The sequence below is a fragment of the Magnolia sinica genome, chromosome 8, assembly GCF_029962835.1.
Source record: "Magnolia sinica isolate HGM2019 chromosome 8, MsV1, whole genome shotgun sequence".
Classification (NCBI taxonomy): Eukaryota; Viridiplantae; Streptophyta; class Magnoliopsida; order Magnoliales; family Magnoliaceae; genus Magnolia; species Magnolia sinica.
In genome coordinates this window covers 91,958,267-91,985,614 of record NC_080580.1, presented here as the reverse complement: position 1 = coordinate 91,985,614, position 27,348 = coordinate 91,958,267, and the positions used below count along the sequence as shown (strand labels likewise).

The 27,348-nt window shown below is 38.3% G+C and overlaps 1 protein-coding gene across 1 annotated transcript in view; it reads left to right on the top strand.

The window, feature by feature from the left end:
- The first annotated feature begins 5,721 nt into the window (after positions 1-5,721).
- LOC131253721 (ankyrin repeat domain-containing protein 2A-like) overlaps positions 5,722-27,348 on the top strand; it is a 36,690-nt gene continuing 15,063 nt past the window's right edge. Inside the window, exons 1-5 of the mRNA XM_058254856.1 lie at positions 5,722-5,883; positions 16,528-16,679; positions 22,859-23,068; positions 23,156-23,304; positions 23,409-23,580. Of these exons, the coding sequence (XP_058110839.1) occupies positions 5,877-5,883; positions 16,528-16,679; positions 22,859-23,068; positions 23,156-23,304; positions 23,409-23,580 (690 nt within the window). The 5' untranslated portion in view covers positions 5,722-5,876. The remainder of the gene's footprint in view (positions 5,884-16,527; positions 16,680-22,858; positions 23,069-23,155; positions 23,305-23,408; positions 23,581-27,348) is intronic.

The following is a 27,348-nucleotide window of genomic DNA, read 5'->3' as shown; positions in this document are numbered from 1 at the left end:
TAAATATATATACACACACACACACACATACACACACTTAAAAGTACTTAATCAATTTAACATTTTTTTTTTTTTTTAGCTTCTATATTTTTCATAATAGTTAAAGAAAGGCATATGAGAGATAAAAGAATGGAGAAGCTAATAAGTATGTTTTTACCAAATGAACTTATCTTCTTAATAAGTATAAAGCAAGATAAGTTACTTATTGTATAAATTTTTAGATATATAAATCCGTAATTATGGAAATTCATAATTAAAAATTTAAATAAATTAGAAATTAGAAAAAAGAGAAATTTAGAAGACTTATTTAATTCGAGGCGCAACGAAAGTAACTCGACCCAAAAATTGATTTGTCATCCTTTGGATGATGTCCGAAGCGCAACAAGAATATTGGACAATCAATCTCCAAGTTATCCTCAAATTTTGTTTCATCACACCAGTACACTTGATGTACAAAGACCCGACCCGAACCGCTATCGTATGTCTAACCTGAAGATTGAACTAAATTTGTTGCAGAGATTTGAAGTGAGAGAGAGAAAGCTGGAAGATTGAATCAAATATATAATTCGAAACAAAAAAATACTTATTTTGTAACACGGTCGAAAATACTTGCAACAGTTAAAAGTTTTTGTTACCTTTTTAACATTTTAAATATACTTGTATACCCCCCCTCGTTTTTCGACTATGTTACAAAACAAATAATCGTTGCAAATCAAAATTTCAAAGAGGCAATAAAAACTTTTAAGCTTGCAAGTATATTTACGCTTACGGATACCGACATCCACAGCTACGGCCTGGCAATTCATGGCATAATTTGGGGCCGATGACAAACCCCCTTCCCCCTCTTAACAACCAAATTCACATGCCCCTGAAAAGAGGCTTAAGTCCTATGCAAAAACTTCATCTTATAAATCAAAAAAAAAATCTTCTTGCTTATCCGATGTGGGACTAAACCCACACCACTACATGACAAAATGTCATTGTTGTTTTTTAAAAAATTTGAGGAATTTTTTCAATTTATTTATTTATTTTAAAACACAGAAAAATATAACAATCTCTCACGTGTTTCGAAATAACGATTTTTGAGTTAGACAAAAGCATTCATGCACTATATCGATGTTCGATAGACTTAAATCGACACTTAGAATAGACAATGTAGGTTCACAGGAGTTGGGTAACAAATAGTCTTGAATCAGATTCCTATTAATGTAAAATGACTATACATGTCACTCACATAATTATTATAATACAAATGATTTTGTGGTTTGATGCTTTTTGACCATGCATATTTACCTGTATTTCACAAGTGTTATAAATAATTCATCCAAGTTATCATAGGAAGTGGCCTCACCTCCACACTAGTATAAGTGAATTTCATCGGGTGTACGGAGCAATTGAATACACCACCAACAAGTATATGGTATATGAATTTATTAAGAGTTCGAGACTCAACCTTACTAATTGTTGAGTGCATTATCTACCCATAGAATGAGCTTTCTCATCGCAGTGTTATACGTCTCCTAGTGTTTTGTTGTTTACCCATTTAAAACCTATCACATGAGATCTCCAATTGTATAAGTTGGGTTACCAATACCGGTAACTCATGATATTGGACTCAACCTCATTCCTTTCGATGTATTTAAGACTAGTTGTTTACTAACTACTTTAGTCATAAGATCTGTCAAGTTCTTCTCTGATATTACAAAATCAATAACTATTACTCCATCTTGTAGTAAATATCTTATTATATTGTGTCGGAGTTAAATATGCCTACTTTTGCCATTATAGATCTTATTATTTTTCTTGTTATAGTAGCTTAACAACCACACTGCAGATATATAGCCGAAACAGGTATTGGGGACAAATGTATATCAACCAATAGATTTTTAATCCATTATGTTTATGTTATAGTAATTTTCAAAGTAATGTACTCGGATTCTATAGTAGACCTAGTAATAGAAGTTTGTTTGGTGAGTTTTCAAGAGACAACTCTTCCACTCAAAATAAAAACATATCCACTTGTAGATTTTGTTTTATATAAATTTGTTATCTAGTTAGCATAATTATATACTTACAATATAGGAGGAAAGCCGACGTAATATAAACTACATGTGATTGTACCTTTATATATCTTAGTATTCTATATAAAGTATTCCAATGATCATGATTATGATTATGAGTGTATATACTCAATCTACTTACAGCATAAGTTATATTAAGCCTTGTGCAATTCATTAAGTACATTAGGCTACCAATGATTCTGAAATATTCATGTTGTGATACACCTTCACTTGTGTTTTTCTTTAGATGTATGAAATATATAATCATAGGGAGTGCTAACATGTATGCTATCAAAATGATTAAAATCTTTTTTACACTTTCTCAATATAATAACATTGAGATGGAATAAAACCATCATTTAAAAAAAAATTTACTTTTATTTCGAGAATTACGTTAACCTTGCCTAGATATTTCATATCAAATTGCGATGACAATAAATTTTCAGTAGAGATAATTAACTTAAGATTAGTTCCGAAAATATGCATGTTATATTTTTCGTTGTGTCCACAACCGATTCCTGTCAATCCATTTGCTATCACTTAAGGCCCCAATCTATGCCATGAACCACAAACACACGCACCGGTTGGGGCCATAGACGCGGTGTGGTGTGATGTGGTGCGTGTGTACTAGTATATTTGTCAAAAATAAAAAAAAATATTGTTTTTGAAATTATGATTTTGTAATGGTTGATCAAAATAGTTATATTTTGTATTTTTTAACATAATCGAAAATCCAACAATTATCTCTTTCGAAAACTTAATAGTCATGTCTATTGGCAGGGGTGTTATACATCATTTCAAGATGACCATTGAAGTCTATAAAATGACTTCTTTAAATCTGGTCTTCATATGCATCTGACTTTCTCTGTTATCTAATTTTTATAATAAAGAATTTTATATTAATTATTTTCTATTTGGCTCGTCTTTGGTCTGTCTTCGCCTCTTTGGGTTGGGCATTCAATGGTGGTTTAAATCCTCGTACATCGAGTGTGCCGGTGTTATGAGACAACAATCAAGGGTATTCTAGAAGTTGATTGTCTATCATTATTGTTGCACTACGAACAACGTCCAAAAGAGGACAAATTAACTTCAAGCCGAGTGATCTTCATCATGCCTCAATTCTAATAAATTCTTCATCACATGCATTATATTATATATATATATATATATATATATATATATATATATATATATATATATATATAATGGTGGGCCCTATAGGATTTTATGTATTTGATGCAATTCACCTATATGAGGGTGCATGTGAGGATGTCTTTTATGAGGATTCAGATGATTTCTCTAGAGCACTAGTGAAATCTAAGTAAAAGTGCATAGTAAAAAAAGATAAAACTATAGAACCACCTGTATTGGAGCAATTGTGAAAATGGCATATGTAGCCATTTTACATTAATAAGGGTCTAGTTCAAGATTATTTGTCACCCGACTTCTATAAACACAACTTGTCTATTTTAAATATCAATTTAAGCCTACTGGACATTGATATAATATACAATCATTCCTGTTTAACTCGAAAGTTGTTATTTCAAAACATGCGGGGGATTATTATATTTTGTATTAAAAAAAAACGTTTTAAATTTTTTATTCATTTTTCTAAAGGCAACATGGCCTTTTTATTTTATAATGTTGTGGGTTTAGTCCCACGTCAGATAGGCAATGAGAAAAACTTGAGTTTATAATAAGAGAATTTTGCATAGGAATTAAGTCCCTTCAAGGTGACATGTGCTATCAGCCCCAGTTTATGGCATGGACAACACATTCGTGCGCGCCGAGCCGAGTCGAGTCGTAGACATCGCGCAGTGCGCACACGAGTATAATTATCAAAAGCCAATTTATTTGTTGTTGTTTGAAATTCTGATTTACAACGGTTGACTAGAATGATTATCTTGATTTTTTGAACATACCCGAAAACCCAACAACTATGCCTGTGTTGGCAGGTGTGCTTATACACTCTTTCAAGGCAACCATCGAAGTCTTAAAAAAAGGACTTCTGATTTCAGTTTTCAAATGCATTTAACTCTCTTTGCTTTCTAATTATTTACAATAAATAATTTATATGAATTTCTATTTCTTTGATCTGTCTTCGGGTTGGACATATAGTGGTGGTTTTGGTCTTTGTACATTGACTCATCGAGTATGTTAGTGTGATGAAAACAACAATCGAAAGTATCTTGGAGGTTGATTAATTATCACAAAAGGCAAATCAACTCTTAGCTGAATGATCTTCATCTTGCCTTGATTTCAATAAATTCTTCTAATTTCGATCACTCAAAATTTTATCTTTCTTCTACAAATTTTTATTTTCAAATTTCTAAGATTACTGATTTATAGATCCAATGTACCAACACTCTAGCCCACAAACCAATTAAATGAATTCAAATTTCCTTCTAGTGACGAGTAACTTGTTGAGAACAATGGACTTATATATCATCATCGTTCTTTCTTGGAAAAGAGTAGAGATTTCAGAGAAAGAAAAGGTGATTCCCATTTAGGAGCACTTCTAGGTTGGGCTTAATTACTTGAGCCCAACCTTAGCCTGAAATTTGATTTGGCATATATTGTAGGCCCAAGCCCAACATAAGGCCTAAGCTAATTAGTCCAAGCTTGTCCAAAATCAGACTAGGTAGGCTGCCTGGCCCCACTTGCCACCGTTATTAAAAATTACCGTTGTTGGTGATTTAGGTGAACCAGGTGGGTGGTGGAATTGCTTTGTGGGGTTGATGTGGTGGCAAATAACCGTAGCCTCTACTTCTCAACGGTATTTACACATCCAGATTGTTCATCAATCATGTCAATCCAATGTCCTAAGCAAGTGTAGGACTGTCCGGTTCGATGGGTGGTGGTCTGTGCTCGTCAATAATATCAGTAAAGACATGTGGGATGATTAGTTATTGTTCATTAGACTTATTTTCCAGGCTTGTTTCTATTAAGCTCATCAACCAGGTAACTAGGATTATCTGATCGTATCTTTAATTGTTTTCCGTCATGTTTAGGTCCATTGCATGAGAGGTCATGATGGATACATTAACAACTTTCCACGCATACTGCCTACAAATCACCCTACCATGTCCTAGTTCTTACCACTCTGTCATATCATCCATCCCTTGGAGGTTGTTTGGACGCTTGTAAATCACTTAGCTGTGAAGGGATTATAGGCAAACACTTTATAAAGTGTTTACCAGGTAAGCTAAACATGCACTCATATGGAAGGATACTTGCCTGGCCTTGTTCATCTGATACACCAAATATGTAATTTTTTCATTAATAAAACTTAACATGCATGCATACAAAAAGGGACATGCTTGGCCTTGTTCATATGATACACCAAATCTGTAATTTTTTCAGTAAACTCAACATACATGTATATAAAAGGGAACTTGCTTGGTCTTGTTCATTTGATACAACACATCTGTAATCACATGAGATTTGGAGCAACCAAACTCAACCTTAACAAATAACATATGTTTAACGAAAGGACTCAGCAGTTAGGTTTCGAGGGACCATGGGTTGCCGATTCCGTCCTTCCAAAAGTCGACGACCCAGCGGGTCGGGTATGGGTGCAAGAATCCCCGACCCCAATGAAAGTTGCCACGATGGAGGCGTGCGAAAGGGCGGAGCAGGGTCAAAATGGTTATTATCTGCTCAAAGCTTGGTCAAATAACAAAGGCTCCGATTGTGGTTCGAAAATAGTATAACCCAAATCCATCCCCCTCTCATCCTCTCCCTTGCCTTCCCTTCCCTTCCCTCTTTAAAAACTCCACGGCTGAGCTTTATTCCTTTCACTTCCCATCCTTCACAATGGAAAGTAAGTAGTCTTAGACAACTTTTCATCTGTTACGACGATGCTTTGCTCTTCTTCGATGATTACCGTAGCTCTATTTTATCTTTTTTTTTTTTTGTTTTTGGTTTTTCCCCTTTTTTTCCTTTTTCTTATTAGATCTCGATTATTTCACTTTCGATTCTTTTCAGTATCTTTGCAACGTCAATTTTCTGTTTGAACCATCTGATCGCTCGTTGAAATCATTTTATTTGGATTAGCGATTAAACAAGCTCTACCGGAGCTTTAGCTGTTGTTTCTGTGTGTGTGTGTGTGTGTGTGTAAACTTTCGTATTTTATTTTATTTTATTTTTTGGATGGTTCTCATCAAATCTCAATTATGCAATGAACTGATTGTCTGTTGCTACCATTTGTTCTGAATATTCAGAGAGAAAATTTGAGGAATTTGCTGTGTTTTTTTTAGAAAAAAAATCTCTGACGGCTTAAATTGGTGTATTTATGAGACGCTGATGCATCAATATGATTTAGAATCACACGAAGATTACGGGAAACCATTATATTTAGTTCTACAAGTGTTTCTTGGTCTGGCTGTGGTTTTAGCATTCTGTGTTGCAGGACTATCAGAAATTGCAACCCTTCTACTTCAACCATTTACTCCTCTCAACTTCTTTATCACAACCACTCATCCCATCGACCCCAGTGCTTGTGACTGAAGACTGAATAAACAACCAATCAATGTGGTTCTGCTCTTTTTAATTTTTTTTAAAAATTGTTTTAAATGATAACTAAAAATTTCATTACATGACAATGAATGTTTTATTTTTATTTTTATTTTTTAAGAAGAAGCAAAACATAAGATACACTAAGGGAGGGGGGGCACTGTGGACCCTCCATTTTCCAACCATTAGTAGGAGCCAGTGCCTAGACTAGCATGCCTGTTGGAGTCAGTGCACATGGTGCGGCTAATGTGGCTCGGAGGATGTGACCTAGCCTTCCAATAGCATTTATGAATTTCTTGCACACACCACTGTTTCTTTCACAACGTTGGATCCATGAAAATAGCCCCCAAATAGAAGATGGGGAAAAGTAAAAGCTCTCCAAGAAAAGTTTTCAAACTCTTAAATAGTTGAAAGGAATCAATGAAGTAGTAATAGTAACAGAAGATGCCACAGTAAGTGCTGTTTACATTCCACCATTTCGTTTGGAGAAAAGGAATCAATGAAATAGTAATTTCCAAGAAACTGCTTTCAAAATTCCCAACAGGCCCTTAGTTTTCTGAAATGTGCCATTTGGTGCCTTTGTCTACCTTTTGAAAATGGATAAAATAAGGAAAAAAAGAAAAAAAAGAAAAATGCGAACCATTGGGCACTTTACTTCATTCCTTTACAGGCCTAGGTACACTTCACCATGTTGTTCATTTGGTTGGATTTTGCACTGAGGGCCATTCGCAGCGGCATCTATGAGATGAATGGTTCCAATTAGTGAGGTGGGCCACTTATAGATCATTAATTATGATTTGGGGAAAATCTTGCTGGTTGCCTGCATCTTTCCCATTTGGGGAACAGATTGATGTGATCCAGACTGTTTATGAAGTGGTTTCTTCTTGGAGGTTCTGTAGCTAAATATTAGATTGCCACTTCCTTCGCTCCACTTTTCTTCTCCTTCTGGCTTCCAAATTCGAAGAAACAACTTTTCACTGTCACATTTTAACATTAAAATCTCATGGATCAATGGTATGGACAATCTAAGATGTCCAAATCACATCTAATCACCTCCCAACACTCCAGCAACAGGAGATCCAATACCACGGGTACCTGTCCTAAGCTTCGTGACAATTAGATGGTCGATCCGATGGTTCAAAAGTGCACCGAGGACAACACCACAGGAGCAAAAGCCGGATGTGAGTCTAAGCAACAAAAGTGTTTCCAAGCAATGAATCATCTTGCAGCAGGTAGCAACATTTTCCCATGGACAACAAAGCAACACCCAATTGCATCTCATTGTACTGATGGTCAACCTAGGTTCAAAAGTACACCAGGGATGTCACTATAGCAAGTGCATGAGCTAGAAGTGGGTCTGTGCAATAAAATTGCTCCCATGCAACAAAACAGTGCGTCATTTCAGGAAAAAGTGCCACGGAAATGGGACTGGGATGTCTGATGAAGCAGGCATTAGTAAAAAAATCTACTAGCAAAAAGTGCAGATTGTAGCATTTTAGGAAATACAGCTCCACGTGTTGAATGTGGTAGTTTTGCAATCTCTATAGGTCAATGGAGGATCATAATGGAATATCTGAAATCTATGAGATATCATGGCATTGCTTTGGGTTGGAAAATAGGCATCTTTAAGATGGATGTGGTAATATGGTCTATTTTGTTACCTATTCTCTAAAAGAAATTCAGGGGATTTCTCATGGTTGTTAACTGTGGTTTATGGACCATGTTAACCAAAATTTAAGGGCAGAATTCTAGGAGTCGAACAAGGTCAGAAACAGATGGAGCCAGCATTGGTGCATGTGGAGACTTCAGCATCATTCTGTTTTCACATGAAAGAAAAAGAGGTAGCACGAACACTCCTTGTATGTCAGAACTCCATGAATTGACTTTTAGTTAGGGTGATGCCAATATACCCGTACGACCAACATTCCAAGTTGCTGCATGATGTGCCTGAGGGGAGTGGAGCCGGTGGAGCATATGTTCATTCATTTCTCCATTGTCCGGAAGGTTTAGGAGTGATTCTTTGTTTCTCTTGGCAGGTCGTGGGCCATGCCGGGGATGATTGAGGGTTTCTTCTTGATTCTTTGTTTCTCTTGGCAGGTCGTGGGCCATGCCGGGGATGATTGAGGGTTTCTTCTTGATTCTTTGTTTCTCTTGGCAGGTCGTGGGCCATGCCGGGGATGATTGAGGGTTTCTTCTTGGCCTTGGGGGGTGGTGGGGGTTGGGAAAGAGAGGAAAATTGTGCAGAGATTGGTTTTTCTGGCTGTAATTTGGGCCATTTTGGGGGAAAGGAATTGTTAATGCTTTCAAAAATAAAAGCAAGATGTAGGAGGCTGTTTATTTTTTCATTTTTAGAGATAGCAAGAGGCTGTTTATTTTTTATTTTTAGAGATAGGAAGAGGCTATTTATGAGAGGGCTAAATTGGATGTAACCAGGTGGGTATCTTGTTCTAATGACATTGACCAAAGTGGGTGGTCATTCTTGTCTAGGTTGTAATTTAGCATTTTTTTTTGAGCCTAGTCATCTTTCCAAAAGAAGAAGAAGAAGAAGAAGAAGAAGAAGAAGTTTACTACATGAAATCCACACCTCTAAAATGAAATTATGTGGAGGCAACGATTGTGTGACAGTACATGAAGTGGAAATTATGTGGAGGCAACGATTGCACACAATTTGGCTCAAGGATGGAGACAAAATTACCAAGTTCTTCCATGGTATTGCTAGAAGAAGAAGAAGAAGAAGAAGTTTACTACATGAAATCCACACCTCTAAAAGAGAGTTGAAGTTTACTACATGAAATCCACACCTCTAAAAGAGAGTTGTTGGGACAGTACATGAAGTGGAAAACAGTACATGAAGTGGAAATTATGCGGAGGCAACGATTGCACACAATTTGGCTCAAGGATGGAGACAAAATTACCAAGTTCTTCCATGGTATTGCTAGTGCTAGGAAAAGAGAAAATAAAATCCTACATAGCATCTAATTGAATGGAAGAGGAGCCTCGAGGAAATGCACATAGCACTACATAGCATCTAATTGAATGGAAGAGGAGCCTCGAGGAAATGCACATAGCATCCAATTAAATGAAAGTCCTGTGGCGTTTTCATTTGATCTCTGGTTTGTGTCCCTATGGAGTGAGCGAAACAGTAGAATTTTCAACAACAAATCGTAGAGTTTAGTGGTTTTTCAGAGGGCTAAAGGAGGGTGATCTTTTGGGCATTGGACATGCACAATTCAAGGGTCGTAGATGGGAAGATATCTTGGGTACTTGGATGAACCATTGGATTTCTTCTTCTGTGTAGTGGGTGGATTCCTTATCATTCCTTTCAACTTTTTCTTGTTCTCCTTTTTCTCCAGTTCTAATAAATATTTTGGTACCATTAAAAAAACTACATGTTGAGAGGGTGCATGTGAAGCTAGCAAACGATGTTCATTCATTTAAAGTCTGTTTTTCTTCATTAACTTGGCAAAATAAATTGGGTTAGAAGTCCTTATTGAGTTCTTGGGCAAGAAGTTAAAAATTACTGTAATGCTAGGATTAGATTTGTTTGAGGAAAGAGCTAAAACATCTTTATTTGCAGTAGAAGTTTTTACACAAATTTGAAGTCTAAATTGGTTGTGTTAGGTTCTATAAAGTTCTAGCATGATATTGAGTTGGTTTGAGAATCTTTTGGAAATTTAAAAAGATTGGATATTAGATTTGTTTACGTAATTATAAAGTTTAACTTTCAGAATGTGATGCATTGTTTGGTAATTATTGAGATTTTTCAGCATGGCAATTTTGTTACTACTTGAATTTTCATAAATGCTTTCCCATTATTTTCACCATCTTGATGCAGGACATGAAAATTAAATATGATATTCAAGATTTCAGGCTTTAGATCAAACTAGTTTAGAAACATGCACACAAGATTTCCACATCCCACACGAAAGTTCAAACATTCAAACGAGGGGAATCTATGTGGGTTCAGGCATACACATGGTAGGGCTGAATCAATAAAAATTATTAACCAAACGATATTGAAAGGAAAGTGAAAATCATCCACACATGCACAACAATCAGTCCCTAATCCAAGGGTTTCACCAATTCCAATTAAGAAAACCCTATGATTAGAAAAGGGGCAAATAAACTGGAAGTACTGCAATCTAGGGTTAGGGTTAGGGGAAAGAGGTATGAGAGGGGTAAAAAGAGAGGAGAGAGAGAACCCGTAGCCAGCCCGTGCCTGTGGACAACAGGTTGGGTTTGACGCACGTGCGCTGATGGCTGGCCGCACGTGTGCGGGGCCCACGAACCAAAAAAATGCTTTCTTGGGTCTGGTCAGCCAGGGCTGGGCCACACACCCTCCAAGTTTCAGGTTGATCCAAGCTACGGGCTGTGCGTAGTGCTCCGCCGAAGTTTCACCCCTCCTGCAGAGCCAGATTCTAGAATCTTGTTGAAGAGAGGAAAATTGATGCAATAAAGGATAGATTTGTAGTGCAGATGATTGTGGGAGATGAGAATGGTGGATGGTAGAAGATGAGAGCGAATCGAGATAGATGTGGCTTCGCACCACGGTAGTTAGCCGTTCGAAAAAGGGAGGACTTCCCATCCAATTAGGTTTTCATAACTCGGAAAGGAGCAGGAAAACGCAACAATTTTTATTAATCTTCATTGAATAAAAAACTACAAGGGGTGCCTATTTATAAGAAAACCTTATACCTAAAACTTGCGCCATGTGCGCAACTTATTACTTGGCGATGAAGTAAACTAAAATAAAAATTAATTAAAGAAATCTAATCCGTCCTTGATATTCTAAATAACATTATTAAGCAAAACCTAAAATATGAGATCAATCATACTAGTGGGCCACGATCATGAGATCCTATGATGAGCTTTACTTGACTATCGGGCCCATTCCAACGAACCAAAAATACGTTTTCTAACTAGGAGGCCTTCTCTGGACGTCATCATCGATCCAGATTGACGGTTGGGCCCTCCTTCTCCTGGCGTACGTACGTAGGGGGGCGGCGTGCGTGTGCGTGTGTGCGTGATGTTTTCATCATATCTTCTTCCTACTTTTACAATGGCAAAAAAGAAAAAAAGAAGAAGAAACTACTGATTTCTAAAGATATTCTTCTTTTTTTTCTTCTTCTTCATCTAACTTTTCCAATTGATATTTTAATCATGTCGGCTATATCAATTGGTATCAGTGTGTACAGGCCATGTGTATTTTGAGTTATGATTAATCTAGGTTGAGATCAATGTATTAAAAAATGGTTACACAATGGCTGTTATGTAGAGGTAATGGTTCGAGTCATTACGCGTTATAGGGTCGTAACAATCCATTCCAAAAAATTGGACTAATGATCCTGTAACTGTCCATTACGGTCCAATGTAACGGCCAAGTGTTGTTACACGTATATAAACCCCATTTTTGAGGTTGTTTTGCAATATTTCCCCATTGCTCCTCCATTTTTGATATATATATATATATATATATAATTCTTGGGACTATTTTAAAGCCATTTTCGACTACATTTATGCAATCCTTAAACATTAAAACAAAAGATTTAAGTTGTTTTTGAGTAATTGAAGATCCGGAGTTGATTTGGTAGAAAATTGGAAAAATAGGTTTTTTTGTTTTTGTTTTTTTTTTTAAATTTTGGGTTGCAAATTTATCAATTCAACATTATATTACTAATTGTCCAAATCTTGTTTGATATTTGGCCATGTTTGAATAAATTTTATTTTTATTTTTTGGATTTTTGCTAGTTTTGATATAATTTCCAACAAATTTCAAATTTTTTTTTTTTTTATATATAAAATATTTGGAGTGTTGATTGTTCTTGTACATGTATGGAGTTTAGATCTACACATGCATGCACAAAATCAGTGTTTTCATCTTTTTTTCCCCCCCTATTTTTTTGACATTTTTTGTAATTTCGAGTCATTTTTGGAATGAATAGAGTGCCTCTACTCATGGCTCAGTGGTAGGCAATGTGTGTTTCCACTGAGGTCATGGGTTCGAGAACCCATGTGGTGTGTGTGTGGGTGTAAGAGTGTGTGTGTTCTCACCTTTCAAATTTTTTTTTTTTTTTGGGGAATGAGTAGTGCTAGGTTATTTATTTATTTATTTTTAAATTTCTTAAGGGGAATGATGTCAAATGCTTAGGGATATGCATCAGTGGGGTGAATTCTATGAATTGCATGACTTTTGGCCCGTTTTGATGGCATTCAAGTGGTCCCAAATTGGCTAAGCACTATTCATCTGGATTTAATTTTAACTTTTTCCTCAAATCTCTTGAGGGAAATGGTGTCAAATCGTTATGAATATACATTAGTGGGATGGGTTTCATAGATTGCATGAATTTTGGGCTGTTTTGGGGGCGCGTTCGAGTGGTCCTAAGTCGGCCCAACACTATCCATTCGAATTTAATTTTTAATTTTTTCTCAATTTTGTTTTTAAGAAAAATGATGTCAAATGGTTAGGGATATGTGCTAGTGGGATGGGTTCCATAGATTGCATGAATTTTGGGTTATTTTGGGAGTATTTTAGTGGATAAGTCGGCCTGACACTATTCATCCGATTTAATTTTTAATTTTCCTCTAATTCCTTGAGCGAAATGGTGTCAAATGGTTAGGGATATGCATTAGTAAGACGAGTTCCATAGATTGCCTGTTCAGACCGTTTTCTCATGGTTATGAATACAAGGGAATTAAAAAAAACTATGTAATTAATATGAAATTTACATCCTGGTCCCTTCTTCAAAAATGATTTCAAAAAGCTTATTAGTCAATATAATTATCATTCCACTACCTTCCGTTACATTTCTTTAACAGTCGGTTGGGTGGGTGTGCGAGCAAATGGGTTGGCTGCTTAAGTTCGCCCCACCGTGATGTTTATGTAAAATCTACCTTGACCACTAGGCGTGTCACCTCATGTTAGGCCAAAGGCCCAAAAATCACCCCCATCCGTGATTCAAGTGGACCGCATGATTGGAAACAGTGTACACGACAACTATTGCCCTCCAAACCGTTTCCCTTGGTATGGTCCGCCTGAGACACGTATGAGCTTGATTTTTAGGCCCTAGGCCTAAATTTTGGTGCGGCATCTAGTGGTTGGAATGGATTTTATATAGTCATCATGGTGGGCCCTGTAAAATTCAAGGGTACATTTCTCTCTCCCAAATGTTTTCTTTGGTGTGGCCCACCTGAATCACAAGTCTGCCTGATTTTTTTGGATCTGGGCATAAACTAGGATTACGCATCTAATGGTCGAAGTGGATTTTGTGTACACATCACAGTGGGCTCACAAAAAATCAAGTTACAGGGCAATGCTTGCCCTTCAAAATATTTCCATTAGTGTGGCCCATGTGAATCACGGATGAGTATGATTTTTGGGCCAAAGGCCTAAAATTGTGTGGAATCTAATGGTTGGAGTGGATTTCATATAATTATCACGGTGGGCCTTGTAAAAATCAAGGGTGGACGTTTCTCTCCCAACCTTTTCCTTTGGTGTGGTCCACCAGAAGTACAGGTCAGCCTAAGTTTTTGTCTTTGGACCTAATATGGGATTAAATATATAGTGGTCGAAGTGGATCTTACATAAACATCATCGTGGGCCCCATCAAAATCAAGAGTGGCGTCCCATACGATTATGTTTTTTTTCCCCTAAATAATCTGTCCACCTGAATCATAGATGGAGATGAATTTTCGGCCCTTGGCTTAACACGTGGTGACACACTTGGTGGTCAGGGTGGAATGGATTTTACACAAATATCATAGTGGGGCCCACCCGAGCCACTGATCCATTTGCTTGCACGGTGGCCGTGATGGAACGTAGTGGAATGATAATTATATCGATTAATGAGATATTTTCTGAAAAAGTTACTGGAATGTGAATTCCATGTTAATTATTATTATTATTATTATTATTATTTTAAATTATAAATTTCCAATATATATATATATATATATATATATATATATATATATATAAAATTGTTTCATCATTAGATTCATGCTCATGCAATCAAATTTATGTTGAATCATTGATATTAGGTATTTAGAAAATTAATTATAGAAAATTTCCAGTCCAAGACAACATTCTTACTATTAAAAATGAATCATACACCGTCATAAACATGTTTAAAATGAGAAAAGAATAGCATATTTAGAATCCTCTCATTTTTTGGAATTATCCAATATTTTTTTTTCAGATTTTTTTCTAAAAAAGTTCAACCATTATGGGGCCGCAACGGCCGTTGCGTTGTATAACGTAACGGTTGAACAACCTGCCTTACCTTATTGAATACCTTGGTTGAGAATTGAGATAGAGGCAATATGCTGAATGGTGAAGTTTTGGGTGTAGCAAGTGAGAAAATGGTGAGTTAAGTGGAGAGTTTACGATAGTCGAAGTTCAGTTGAGCAGTTGGTTGCTATGGGCGTTCGGAGATGATTGGAGTACTTGGTAATAATGCCACCCTTAGAAGCCAAGAGGATCTCTAACATGCAATGCATCATTGAACTCTGTGGGAGAGACTAGTGGCACGGAGGATTATCCTCAAGTAGATTTATGCATAATTCATGCTAGAGAGAGATGCTCCAAGGAGGAATTTGGAATCTTAAATATGTAGGCAATCATGACGTGTTGGAGGTATCAATGTAATGGTATCTTGTTTTTGCCATAAAAAAATACGACTATGGTTTGGGGGAAAAAAAAAGAAGGATTGACACGAAAATGGTCTTGTTTGACAGTTTATTTGAGTTGGTGCTCAAACAATCCCATGATCGTATGTGCTCGTGGAGGCCCAAAAATCAAAAGGGCCCAAAAGCCCTAGTGGTTAGTTTCTTTCTCTATTCCGGTAGCAACCTGTTTTTGCTTTCTAAAAGTGTGGGTTTCATCCGGGGATCAAGAGACGTTGGTTTGACACGACAATGGTCCTGTAAGAAAGTATATTGAGTTAGCTTTCAAATAATCCCAAGAACATACGATTCAACATTAATTGAGCAGCATGTGATTGAAATATGGTTGAAGTATCACATAATAAAGGGTATATGAGAGAATGGGTAATGACATCACTCAGTCTGGGCCATATGTTTGATGGGGCTCACTCAAAGTTCGAATTAGGCCATTTGTAGGTATCGTGATGGATTTCCTAGTTGGAAAAGGTCTGGATTTTGAGAACGTTCTAGAAATGCATAGAAGTTATGAAATTGCTGTAGATCTAGTCTGAGTTGATTTATTAGTTGGTCAAAGTTTTCCTAAGTTAGTTACCCAATTTATTGCTGTTAGAAGTCTTTAGTTGGATTCTTGGTGAATAAGTTAAGGTTGTTTTCTTAATAAAAGTTCATCTTTCAAAAAGATAAAAAAGAAAAAAAAAAGTTAAGGATGTTTTTAAATTAGGTGTATTGGTCATACGAAAGAGCCAGAAGATCTTTAGCTGTAATAGAAGTTCTACACAATTTGGCGTGCAATAGGTTCTAGAAAATTCTGGTAATCTTGCTTTGGAAGTCTTCAAGTAAAGGATTGGGTTTTGGAGTTGTTTAGGCAGTTACAAAATGGTATGCATAAAGTGATTAATTTTAATTTTTATGCACTCTCTGAACATAGCAATTGTGTTGTTTCTTTTTTCCTCTGAAATTTCATTCATTTATTTATTTTGTTAATTTCTTCTTCCTCATCTTCTTATGTCTACTACTGATAATGCAATCATATTGGTGTATGTCATAATCTCAAAGAAACGGTTATCTTCGAATGAATATTATTCGGTTATTAGCTTCTTGATCATGAACTAAATTTCAGGCCACACACTCTTTAACTTTGATATGCTAATGAAACAACATTTGCTTTCATGGGTGCATTCTTTGTCTTGCGATCATTTCATTGAAAATATGCAAATTGAAGAGGCTATATCTCGTGCTGTGGAGGTCCCGCATGATTTCTTCTTCTTACACTAAAATCACGTTTTTTCAGAGGAGAAGTCACCTCCTGTAGATGACAAAAGTCCCAAAAGTGAAGGTTCTTCTGTTGAGACAGGATCAGGACAAAGAAGGGCTTCTTCTGTGCCAGAAACAATGTTTCCTGCAAATCCCTTCGACTTCTCTGCTATGTCTGGACTACTCAATGTATCTTCTCTTCTTTGTACCCTTTAAATGTTTCAGAATATTGAAATACTGGCATTGTAGGTTTTCTGTTAAAAGCATATCATTTGATTTTGAATTAGTATTTGGACTCTTGCATGTAAAACCAGGTTTATCCGTATCAAATGCTTTTTAGTAACCAGTGGCATGATTGTGTTAGTATTGTTCAATATTTCATGCCAAATCTTTGTTAGAAATGAGCAAAATTGGGAACTTTGCCTATGATCATACAATGTGGTGTCCTAGATGAATTTGATGTGCTGTTTATAAATACTTTTGTGAAGAACATCATGTTGATTAGATGATGTAGCATGTGAATCAGATGATGGAGCTTGCCTTCATGGAGGAAATAACACTGCTCCATGTTGTATAAGGGCCTGAAGCTGCAAAAAACGTTGGAAAAGGAGGTCAAATTGTTATAGATGTGCCAGACATTTTGTCACAATCTTCAAGGCTGAATACATATAGATGTGTCTAGCATTTTGTCACAATCTGCAAGGCTGAGTAGATACTATACCTTATCTTCAATTGGTTAATGCATGTCAAGAGTTAGCAAAATACCCATATGTCTTTTTAAGAAACTCTTGAATGGATGAGTTTCCTTTCTTTCAGTTCTGAAGTCCACGACAAATGCATAACTTCAGCATCACATTTTTATCAAATGATTCTTGGAGAGTCATCTAGAAAGACTGGTTATTTACATGTTGAGAACATTGGGCAGGGCTGGCAAAACTGTGCGGAGATTAACTATCATGGCCGTTTTGTGGGCTGTTTGGGGGGCTAGAAATGGATGTTGCTTCCTCAATGAGAGACCTGAGGTGGAAGAGGTTATTAGGAAGATTAAGGATATCATCTCAAGTTGGGCAATTTATGTTAAAGATATTCCGGCTGAGAGTCGTCTTCTTTAGGCTTCTTTTTTCGGCTGTATTCTTTTCTTGCTTTTGCGAGGCTCTGAATAAAGCTTTGTTATCTTTCCAAAAAAAAAACAAAAACAAAAAAGAGAACATTGGGCAGGGATATTGGGGAAAGAGTGGGCTTATCCGCACAATGAGTTGATCCTTTGCAAACCATGCACCAAAATCAAGTTTTGTTTGCAAGAGTCTAGCTGACACACACACACACACACACTCTCTCTCTCTCTCTCAGTCAATGTCAATGGGTGCATAGCTGGTCAAATTGATGAGCCATAATGATGGCCCATGATGCATGAGCCACTAGCGATTGTATTGGTCTAAACTTTCATATTATGAAGCTGTTATTGTAGATTATAACCAAATGAGTTGGGGTAGTCAAGGAAGCCAGTCAATGAGAGAGAGAGAGAGAGAGAGAGAGAGAGAGAGAGAGAGAGAGAGAAGAAAGGATGACACTAACCTCGCTTCTCATTCTAATTAACTGCACAAATGTGGGCAGAGGGTGGTTGTTCTAAAGTTGGGGGTCTTTGTTAATTATGCGTTTCTTGTTGGCTATCTTTAACTTTTAGCAAACTAATCTCTGGTCAAATAGCTATTTCAAATAAAGGAACACACATGGTTTTTCTTCAAAGATCCATGTTGTTTAGGAGAAGAGTTAAGAGGGAAATTACATGGGAACTAGAGATAATTTTAGGAAGTGGAGTAATTTGTCTAGGAGGTGAAGGAATCACAGATGGCCTTTCTCAAGAAGATGGAGTAGTTTGTAGAAGAGTTCGAACAGGGTACTTTAGAAAAGGGGACCGGGTGAAGGAGAATGGATCGGGGTGAAATTAGGGGCGGCAATGGGCCTGCTGCCTGGTCCAGCCTTGTAGGTTAGGGCTTTGACCCCTAAACTTGGCTCGAGACCAAGCCCAAGCCTGAAGTCTAGGCTCGATGCTGGGTTGGGCTAATGATGAACTGCCCGGTCCTGGTCTGTTGGCCCGATCCAATCATAAAGTAGGCCACCATTATGATGATTTAAAGAATACTAGTTAATGGTTCCCCATCAACATACTCGTGTAGTTTAAATATATCATTGGATCACGAGCCATGTTTCAATGATCCAAACCGTCACAAAGAAGAAGAAGAAGAAGAAGAAATGGAGCTATTAAAAACCTTTGATCACTTGAACTCTTTTCTTTATAGGGCTGGCCTTGGACCAACATAGTAGTGGTGCACACGGGTCAGTTCAGTCCAGTTCTGGGGTGAAACCGGAACCGAACCGTTCCTAACGGTTTTAGGATTTTCGGAACCGGAACCGGACCGTTAGCACCCTAGAACTGAATCGGAACCGGACCGTTAAAACTGGTCCGGTTCCGGATCGGTTCCACGGTTCTGAGAGGACCAATGGGGGAGAGAGAGAGAGAGAGAGAGAGAGAGAGAGGACCGGCGGCGGCAAGAGAGAGAGAGGATTGGCGACAATGAGAGAGAGAGAGATGACTGACGACAGAGAGGGTAGCCGCAGCAGGGTCGGGTCAGTGTGAATAGGGGTCAGGGACTTAGGGTTTAGTTTTTTTTTTTATTTTTTTTAAAAATAATTTGAAAATATAGTTTCGGTTCCTAGTTCGGTTTCGTGGTTCGGATCCACAATTCGGTTCTACGGATCGGTTCACGGTTCACGGTTTGGTTCTACATACCTCCAAATCGAGAACCGAACGGATCTAAACAATTCTTTGATTTTTGGAACCAGAACCGGTGCACTCTAGAACTGGACCAAACTGGACCATTTGGTCGGTTCCGGTCTGGTTCTACCGGTTCGATGTACACCCCTACAACCTAGGATAAGGCAATTTTAGCCTGTTAAGGTCTGGGCTAGGCTAGGGCCAAGGCTTAAGGGATTTAGGGCTAGGCTCGGACCAACCTTGGCTTGACCCTAGCCTTGGCCACCGCCACCTCCAGATGAAATTGAGGGCCTCAACTATGAGCAAGACAGGTCCATTTACTATTTTTGTTGTGGTATTTGATCCTTAATGAAGAACCAATGATGTAGCTATGATGTTTGATGAATACCGGATTGTGGAAACAATCATCTTAAGAAATCAAGATACACGCCCGCTTCAAAGATTTCCTTTTGTTTGAGTTTTGTATCTCAACAATGCCTAAAAGCCATTGAAATTTTAGTAGGAAGGGAAGAGGATCTTTTTTTTTTCTTGAAAGATTGAAAGATGAAGGGCGGAGGATCGTTTTTCACGATAAACTTCGCAAAATACCGAAAGAAAGAGCTAAATGCCTATATGGATAGGAGAAATTAAAGCAAGGACAGGGAAAACCACAATGGAATCCTGTGGATAGGGAAATCCATGGAAATCAGTCCAGTTTACGTTCCTTTTTTTTTTTGGTTAGCAACCATGGAAATGTTAAAAGATCAATGGTCAAATGGTGAGAGTTGTCTCTCCTATCCGTGGAAATCCACATAGATTAGCTTTTCTGGGCGAAATCAATCAATCAATTTTTGAGGAAATTCGTAATAATTACTATAATTTTCACACCTTTCACAATGCAAATAGCAAAAAATTCCATTTCCATGGAAATCAATTTGATGTCCAACCATTTTCAGGTTCGCAAACAACCACGTTTCTACCTAGGTAAGGAGGTTGTGTTTTGGAGATTTAAAAGTAGGAAGAACCATGAAAAAAAGAATTGGCAACCAAAGAGGAGATGTCGATCAACGCATTGATGGGAGGAAATCATTCAGGGATGCTTACAAAGGAGGGAATAATAGTAGGAACTCATGCTTAGGGGAAAAAAAACAACAATAGTAGGTTCAGGGAGCTTTTAAAGAAATTGTTGATGGGAAAATGGAAGTGGTAGTGAAGGATTTCATGGCATCTTGGCATCAAATAGAGGTATCTGCTCAGAGCATGTCTGGTTGGAAAGGTAGATTTCGATAGATGAAAGTAGAGGAGTTGAGAAGTTAGATTGGTGTTTGGCGCTCTTCATGTTGCCATCAAAGGGTAAATAACAAGAATTCTTAATGAAGGTTGGGTGTTTCTTGATTGTCTATTGAAATGCCTCTCTCAGTGGAGTGAGGAGGCTGAACTAAACTGTAGGTCGGCTTGGTTTGGAATATGGGGAGTTCCTCTCCACTTGGGATGTGGAAGCATTCACATCCTTGGCCATCGAAACTATTTTACAGACAGATGCCAGAATCTAGATCAGTTGAAGACCTGGAAGTGGAGAGGGTTAGGTTGCTTTTGAGGGCATAATCCAATCCAAGTTGGTCATTCATCAGATTGGTCTGATTGTTAAAGCCAGAGTGTATGCAATGGAAATTGAGGGGAAAGAGTTGCAATGATTGAGTTTGGTTTGAAAAAATGGATTCTGCAAGGTCACTTTTTTCCGTGCTTTTTTGGTGTTGGGGGAGGGGGGGGAGGGGGAGTCTTTAGGGGGTGGCGGGTGAAAAAGAGCATACGAGAGAAGGTTGTCTGTTAATCTTGAGGAATCATTGATGTGTCTCATGTGCCAATTCATACTCTTATTGTTGGAGAGACGTTGCAGCAGCCTATCATTACTAGTAAATGATGGACATAACTTGAGATTGGAGATACCATAACAGATTTTGTTCCACTTAAGATGAGTTGGGAGTGTGTGGTCTCTGAATTTTCTCTTTGTTTTTTGTATGTTCTTCCTTATTTATTGCGATGGCTAATGGTGGAGGACGAGAGGGTCACTTGATGTATTGGAGAGGATCATGATTCATTATTATCTCCGTTGTTTTCCCTTTTTTTTTTTTTTTTTTTCCTTAATAAATTTCGTCATCTCTCAAAAGAGAAATATAAAACGGAAAAAAGAAATGGGGATTCTGATGGTTTTGCATGGTTTGGGTTTTACCTCTAACCATCTTGCATTGGAGATGATTTTCTTTTGTAATTTACTTTTTCTTTTGTAAAATTTCTTTGCCCCTCAAAAAAGAGAAGGAGAAAAAAAAAAAGGAAAGATAGAGAGAGAACTTGAGTCTTGATTTGCTTTGCCAGGGGTTGGACAATAATAAAAAGTTTCACTTATTGGAGCAAGGTTTGCAAACCCTTGGGAAAATGGGTTGTGGCATTTTGGGGAGGAAGAAGGCTCATGGTGGAAGATATCATTGTAGGAAAGTAATGTTGCTAGGATGGGGGATGATGGGTTAAGGGCTTCTCCATATATAGAGCCTTTGGAATATGGAAGGGGATTTCTGTGCTTGAGGAGGTTGGAGAAGAGGTTAGTTTTTCTTTGGGAAATAGTGAGAGAATATGTTTTTGGAAAGATGTGTGCAGGTGAGTATCCTCTCCAGGTTATGTTCCTAAAAGTTGCACGACTCTCGTTGGCCAAGGACACTAAAGTATCCAAATGCTATTCCGCTTTGGGTAATAATATCGTTTGGTGTCCTTGTCATCGGGATATGGATGATGAAGAAGCTGAAGAGCTCATAAGGCCTTTGGACAAGCTTATCCTACCCCCCCTTCCCCCCACCCCCCGGCGGGTAGTAATGAGCGGGACAAGGTGCTTTGGCTAAGGATTGGTCGGGTTGCTTCTCGGTTTGGTCTTTTTATGGATGTTTGCGATGCTCATCTTTGGTGGAGCGATGTGGTTACACATCCCATGCATGGTTCTATGGAGCCCCGTCGAAAGTAGTGGCATTCAGTTTGTTGGTGGGGAGGTAGAGAGTTCTCATCATTGATAACCTTCAAAGAAGATCTATGGTTCTTCCAAACGTTTGTGTGATGTGTATGTTGGATGCGGAGTCGGTCGACCATCTCTTTATCCACTGTAGGGCCATGATAGAATATGGAACCGTTTCATTTTTTACTTCAGCATGTCTTTGGTAATGCTAGAGTCAGTCAAGATGTTACATTTGAGTTGGCACGGCATGAGGATCGGGAAGCAAACGACTGCCATATGGAGGATGACTATTCTAGCTATTTGGTGGGTGCTTCGGGGGAAAGAAATTTTAGATGCTTCCGTAATGTCTTTAGCAAGGATGCAGATATTCTTCTAAGGGCTAAATCATTTGTTTTGGAATGTTCATCAAATGTAAATTTCTTAAAGGATTGTAAATTTGTTTTTTCTGCTTTCTTTGTAGTTTGCGATGCTAGCTCAGTGCTTTTGAATAAGATCTCTTGTTACCCTTCAAAAGAAAAAAATAATCTTAATGCATTAATTGTTCAAAATTTTCCGTTAAATAGTAAAGATGTATCTTGGTAAGACTCTTATGTGATATTGCTGTAATAAATATAGGATCCTAGCATAAAGGATTTAGCAGAACAGATAGCAAAAGATCCTGCATTTAACCAGATGGCCGAGCAGCTCCAAAAGAGTGTTCAGGGTGCAGGCCAGGATGGTATCCCTCAGTTGGATACGCAGCAATATTTCTCTACCATGCAACAGGTCATGCAAAATCCACAGTTCATGACCATGGCTGAGCGCCTTGGTAATGTTCTCATGCAGGTATGTTCCGCTTCCTAGCAAGCCTTAATTCTTACTGAAAGGATGATGTTGATTAAGATGTGAGAATTTATTCATATGTTGCTGCAGGATCCTTCCATGTCCAGCATGCTGGAGAATTTGGCTAATCCATCTCACAAAGAACAACTTGAAGAACGAATGGCACGCATCAAGGAAGATCCGTCTCTGAAGCCTATTCTAGATGATATTGAGACTGGAGGCCCAGCTGCAATGATGAGGTTACACCATACATTTTCATGTCCTCTATAATATTTCTTAAATTTATCTGCTTTTTTGCTGAATCATATTTTCTTCTCCTTTTATTTTTCTTTTATTTGTTTAGGTACTGGAATGATCCTGACGTTCTACAAAAGTTGGGTCAAGCTATGGGTCTTGGAGCTTCAGGAGAGGCAGCAACCTCAACTGAACTTTCTGGACCTGATGAAGCAGAAGAAGAAGCTGCATACGAGGATGAATCTGTAGTTCATCACACTGCTAGTGTTGGTGATGTGGAGGTATTTTTCTTTTGGATCTCTCTATTAAACTCCAGAGCAGTTTCTCATTGTCTCAGTTTTCTCTGTAATGCGTTATGCAGGATTGAGCTATGTAATTAGGTCTCACTTTAGAAAAATGTTGTCAGACAAATGTGTAATGCATGCACATTGACTAACTCATCAACATTACTATTTGGGCATAAAGCTTAGGGCTGTCAATGGGCCGGGCCTGACTTCATGCTGCCAATCCCCGCCCAAAATCATCTAGGCTAGCCTAAGCCCAGCCCAATGTTGTAAAAAACGTGCAATTTGTGATATGAATTGCACGATTCATAACACATCACACACTGCACTATATGAATCATAGGTTTAAATCACAAATCCCAAAAATATCGTAATTGAATCATATGAATCATACGAATCATAAGGTAAATGTGGACTGCATAAATGGGCCCAAATTTACATAAAAAAATAAAAAATTTATGTTTTAATACAATTCTCTTCTTGATTTTTTTTACGCTTTTGCTTTTAAAACATGCGAGGGAGGGAGTCAATTGCCAACATCATGACATGTATTACTTCCCTTGGTGCCCGATGCACATTTATGGGAAATAGATGATTGATTCAAGCCCCATTACTACTTGTGATACGATAACAATTTTGACAATATTGGCCCGGCCTCTATCCAAAAGAAAATCCTTCAAAGTAAATCACGAAATCATGGATCTCATATCACCCATGTTTTTTTTTTCTTTTTCTTTTTGAAAGATGTCATATCACCTATGCTCATGACGTACATGACCCAAAATGCAAAAATCTCATTTCAAAAGGCTCAGGGGAGCGCTTTCAACGCGCTTTGTGTCTCTATCTCACACGTTCATTTTCATCGAATGGTTGGTAGGAGCTCACATTTAAGCCCTATCATTTACACACACACACATAAAATATATTAGCAATATATGGGCATGGGTCGGATCGGGCTGGGCCGGGGAGCCCAAGCTCAGCCCAAAATTTTTCGGGCTTTTATATCCTAGCCCAAGCTCGTCCCATGTGCCTAAAAGGCATGTTCAGGCAACTACTAGATCTGCATGCTTTTGATCAAGACCAGCAATCGCTGCATTTCCATCCCCCCACTTCTTAAAGGTGGTGACTCATTCACCTTACACATGGCATCCTGCATTTCAATCAAGAGCATCCTAATCATGGGTCTGTTGTGCATAGAGCTATGTTATCGAATAATGAAAAGATCTGGAATGACAGGTCCTAATCCCAAATTCTTAGGATATGGGCATGGCAGGTATTGCTAGCAGCTCCTTAGTATGACTGTTAAAAGTACTTACCCTGCAATATTCATAGCTGTACTTGTAGCGGGATTGTCGCCATTCACTTAAAGTAATCCCCGTCTGACATTAAATGGGGTATGGTCAAGGGGGGTTTTGTTCGTTAGATCTGTTGAAAGGCCACAAGTCGAGGCAACTATTTCTGGTTGGATGGCAATTAATTAGCCGACCCCAATTACTCGGAATAAGCCTTAGGTGGTGATGATCACTATGATGATGGATTAGTTGCAGGTCGAAAGATGAATGTACCAAATACAAACTGGACAGCCTTAGTGGGAGGATTGATGCTTGTATTCCCTAATCCAGAATTAGTAAGATGGTGAAAGATAGGGTGTCGTATGTCTTCTATCCAATGAACAACCTTTTCAACGATAGGCAGCCGTTAATGTCTCATTCAAAGATACTCTTAATGGTGAATCAAGTCATAGGGCTACATAGAGAGCGGTCATGTCTGTGTTATCTTGGAAGCAGATGTGATGATTCATCAAATGATTTTGTGTCATGGTATTAGAAAAAATGGTTACATTACGGCCATAACGGTGGTGCTCAGCACATGATATAGGGTTGTAATGTCTGATTTGAAAAAAAAAAGAGGCTTGTAACCAGTGTTCGAGTTATCAGTGAAATGTTGATAATATCGACGATAATATCGGTGTCGCTAGCGCTGCGACATCGAAACCCCCTATATTCGTTTCTCTGCCAGTTGTCGGCGAAATATCGGCGATTTTTTTAAGATGGGTGATATTATCGGAATATTCTATTTCATGCTCTATTATCGACGAAATATCGGGAGATATTATTGGCGTACGGGTGATATTTTCGGAATATCGACTATAGCCACCGACCCCACGAGAAAACCGTAGCTACCTACCTCTTTTCTCTGATAAATATCGGGAATATTGGGGCTGAAATTGCCGTAAAAATTGGGGAAAACAAATTTCAGAGTGATTTTCGTACCTGGTTAATCGGAGGTCGGAACCGGAGCTGGAACAGGAGCTTCTCGATTGACAGAGCCGGTATGTGTACGCAAAACCTCTCTTATCTCGCCATCTCCCCTTTTTATGGTTTTTTTAATTTCTTCTTTCGAGTGAAAATCCCTCTCGCACTGGGAAATCGGATTTCGCACCGAGCGAAAATTGCTCTTGCACTGGGAAATCGGATTTCGCCGCGCGAAAATCCCTCTCGCGAAAACCCTGCGAATGCGAAAGCTCCTCTCGCCCTGGGAGGAAAAGCGGATGGATGCACTGGTGCGGACTGAGGAGTACGCTCCTATCGTACTGACTAAACTTAGTTGGGCCCACTTTGAATGTATGTGGTCTATCTAAGTCGTCCATCCGTTTTTCCATCTAATTCAAGGGGATGAACCCAAAATTGAAGCATATCCAAAACTTCTGTGGCCCCCAACAATTTTTCAACGGTAGACGTGCAATTCAACTGTTTCCTGCGGTGTGGTCTAGCCATGATGTATGTGGGCCCCACCATGATGTATGTATATTATCCACTCCGTTCATCCATTTTTACAGATCATTGTAGGGCTTTATCCCAAAATAGAGATGGATAAAAATCTCAGGTGGACCACACCACAGGAAAATAATAGTAATTGGATATCCATCATTTAAATCCTCCTATGGCCCACCGTACAGTTTATTTGACATCCAATTTGTTAATTAGGTCATACAGACGCAGATTAAGGGAAAAAACAAAGATCAGGTTGTTCCAAAACCTTTATGGCCCCCAAAAACTTTTTAATGGTCAAAGTTCATTCAACACCGTTTCTTGTAATGTGGTCCAATTGAGATTGGGATATACCTCGTTTTTTTTTTCCCATATCATAAAATTATCTATAAAAATAGATGGATGGCATGGATGAAACACATACCTCGTGGTGGGGCCCACAGAGCACGGTAGGGGGAGTAGCCAATCTGTTTCCAAAGCTCAAGTGAGTCATACTAAAGGAAAATGTGGTTAGGGAAATTCCTACCGTTGAAACCTTCCTGGGTTCAGCAGTGATGTTTAGATGCCATCCGTACCGTTAATAACTTCATTACTATTGGGATGAACTGAAAACAAAAATATTGGCATGAATCAAAACTTTTGTGGCCCCACGAATATTTCAACTGTGGACGTTTAATTATCACGTTTTAGGCTCACTTGAGCTTTAGATACGGTTCGTTTTTCGCATCATGTCCTAAAATGAACTCACAAAACGGAGTGATGGGGAGGATTTTTCACAAACATCACAGTGGGCCGCACCTGAGCTTGCAGCGCAGGAAGGAAATCCGAGTCCGACGCTACTGTTGAAAGGGGCGTGGATGGAAGCGGATTGCGTACTGAGTACAGGTAGCACGCTAAGCGTACTGTGTAAACGCTGTGGGGTCCACCGTGATTTATGTATTTTATCCAGTCTGTCCATCCAATTTTACAGGATAATTTTAGGGCCTTAGATCAA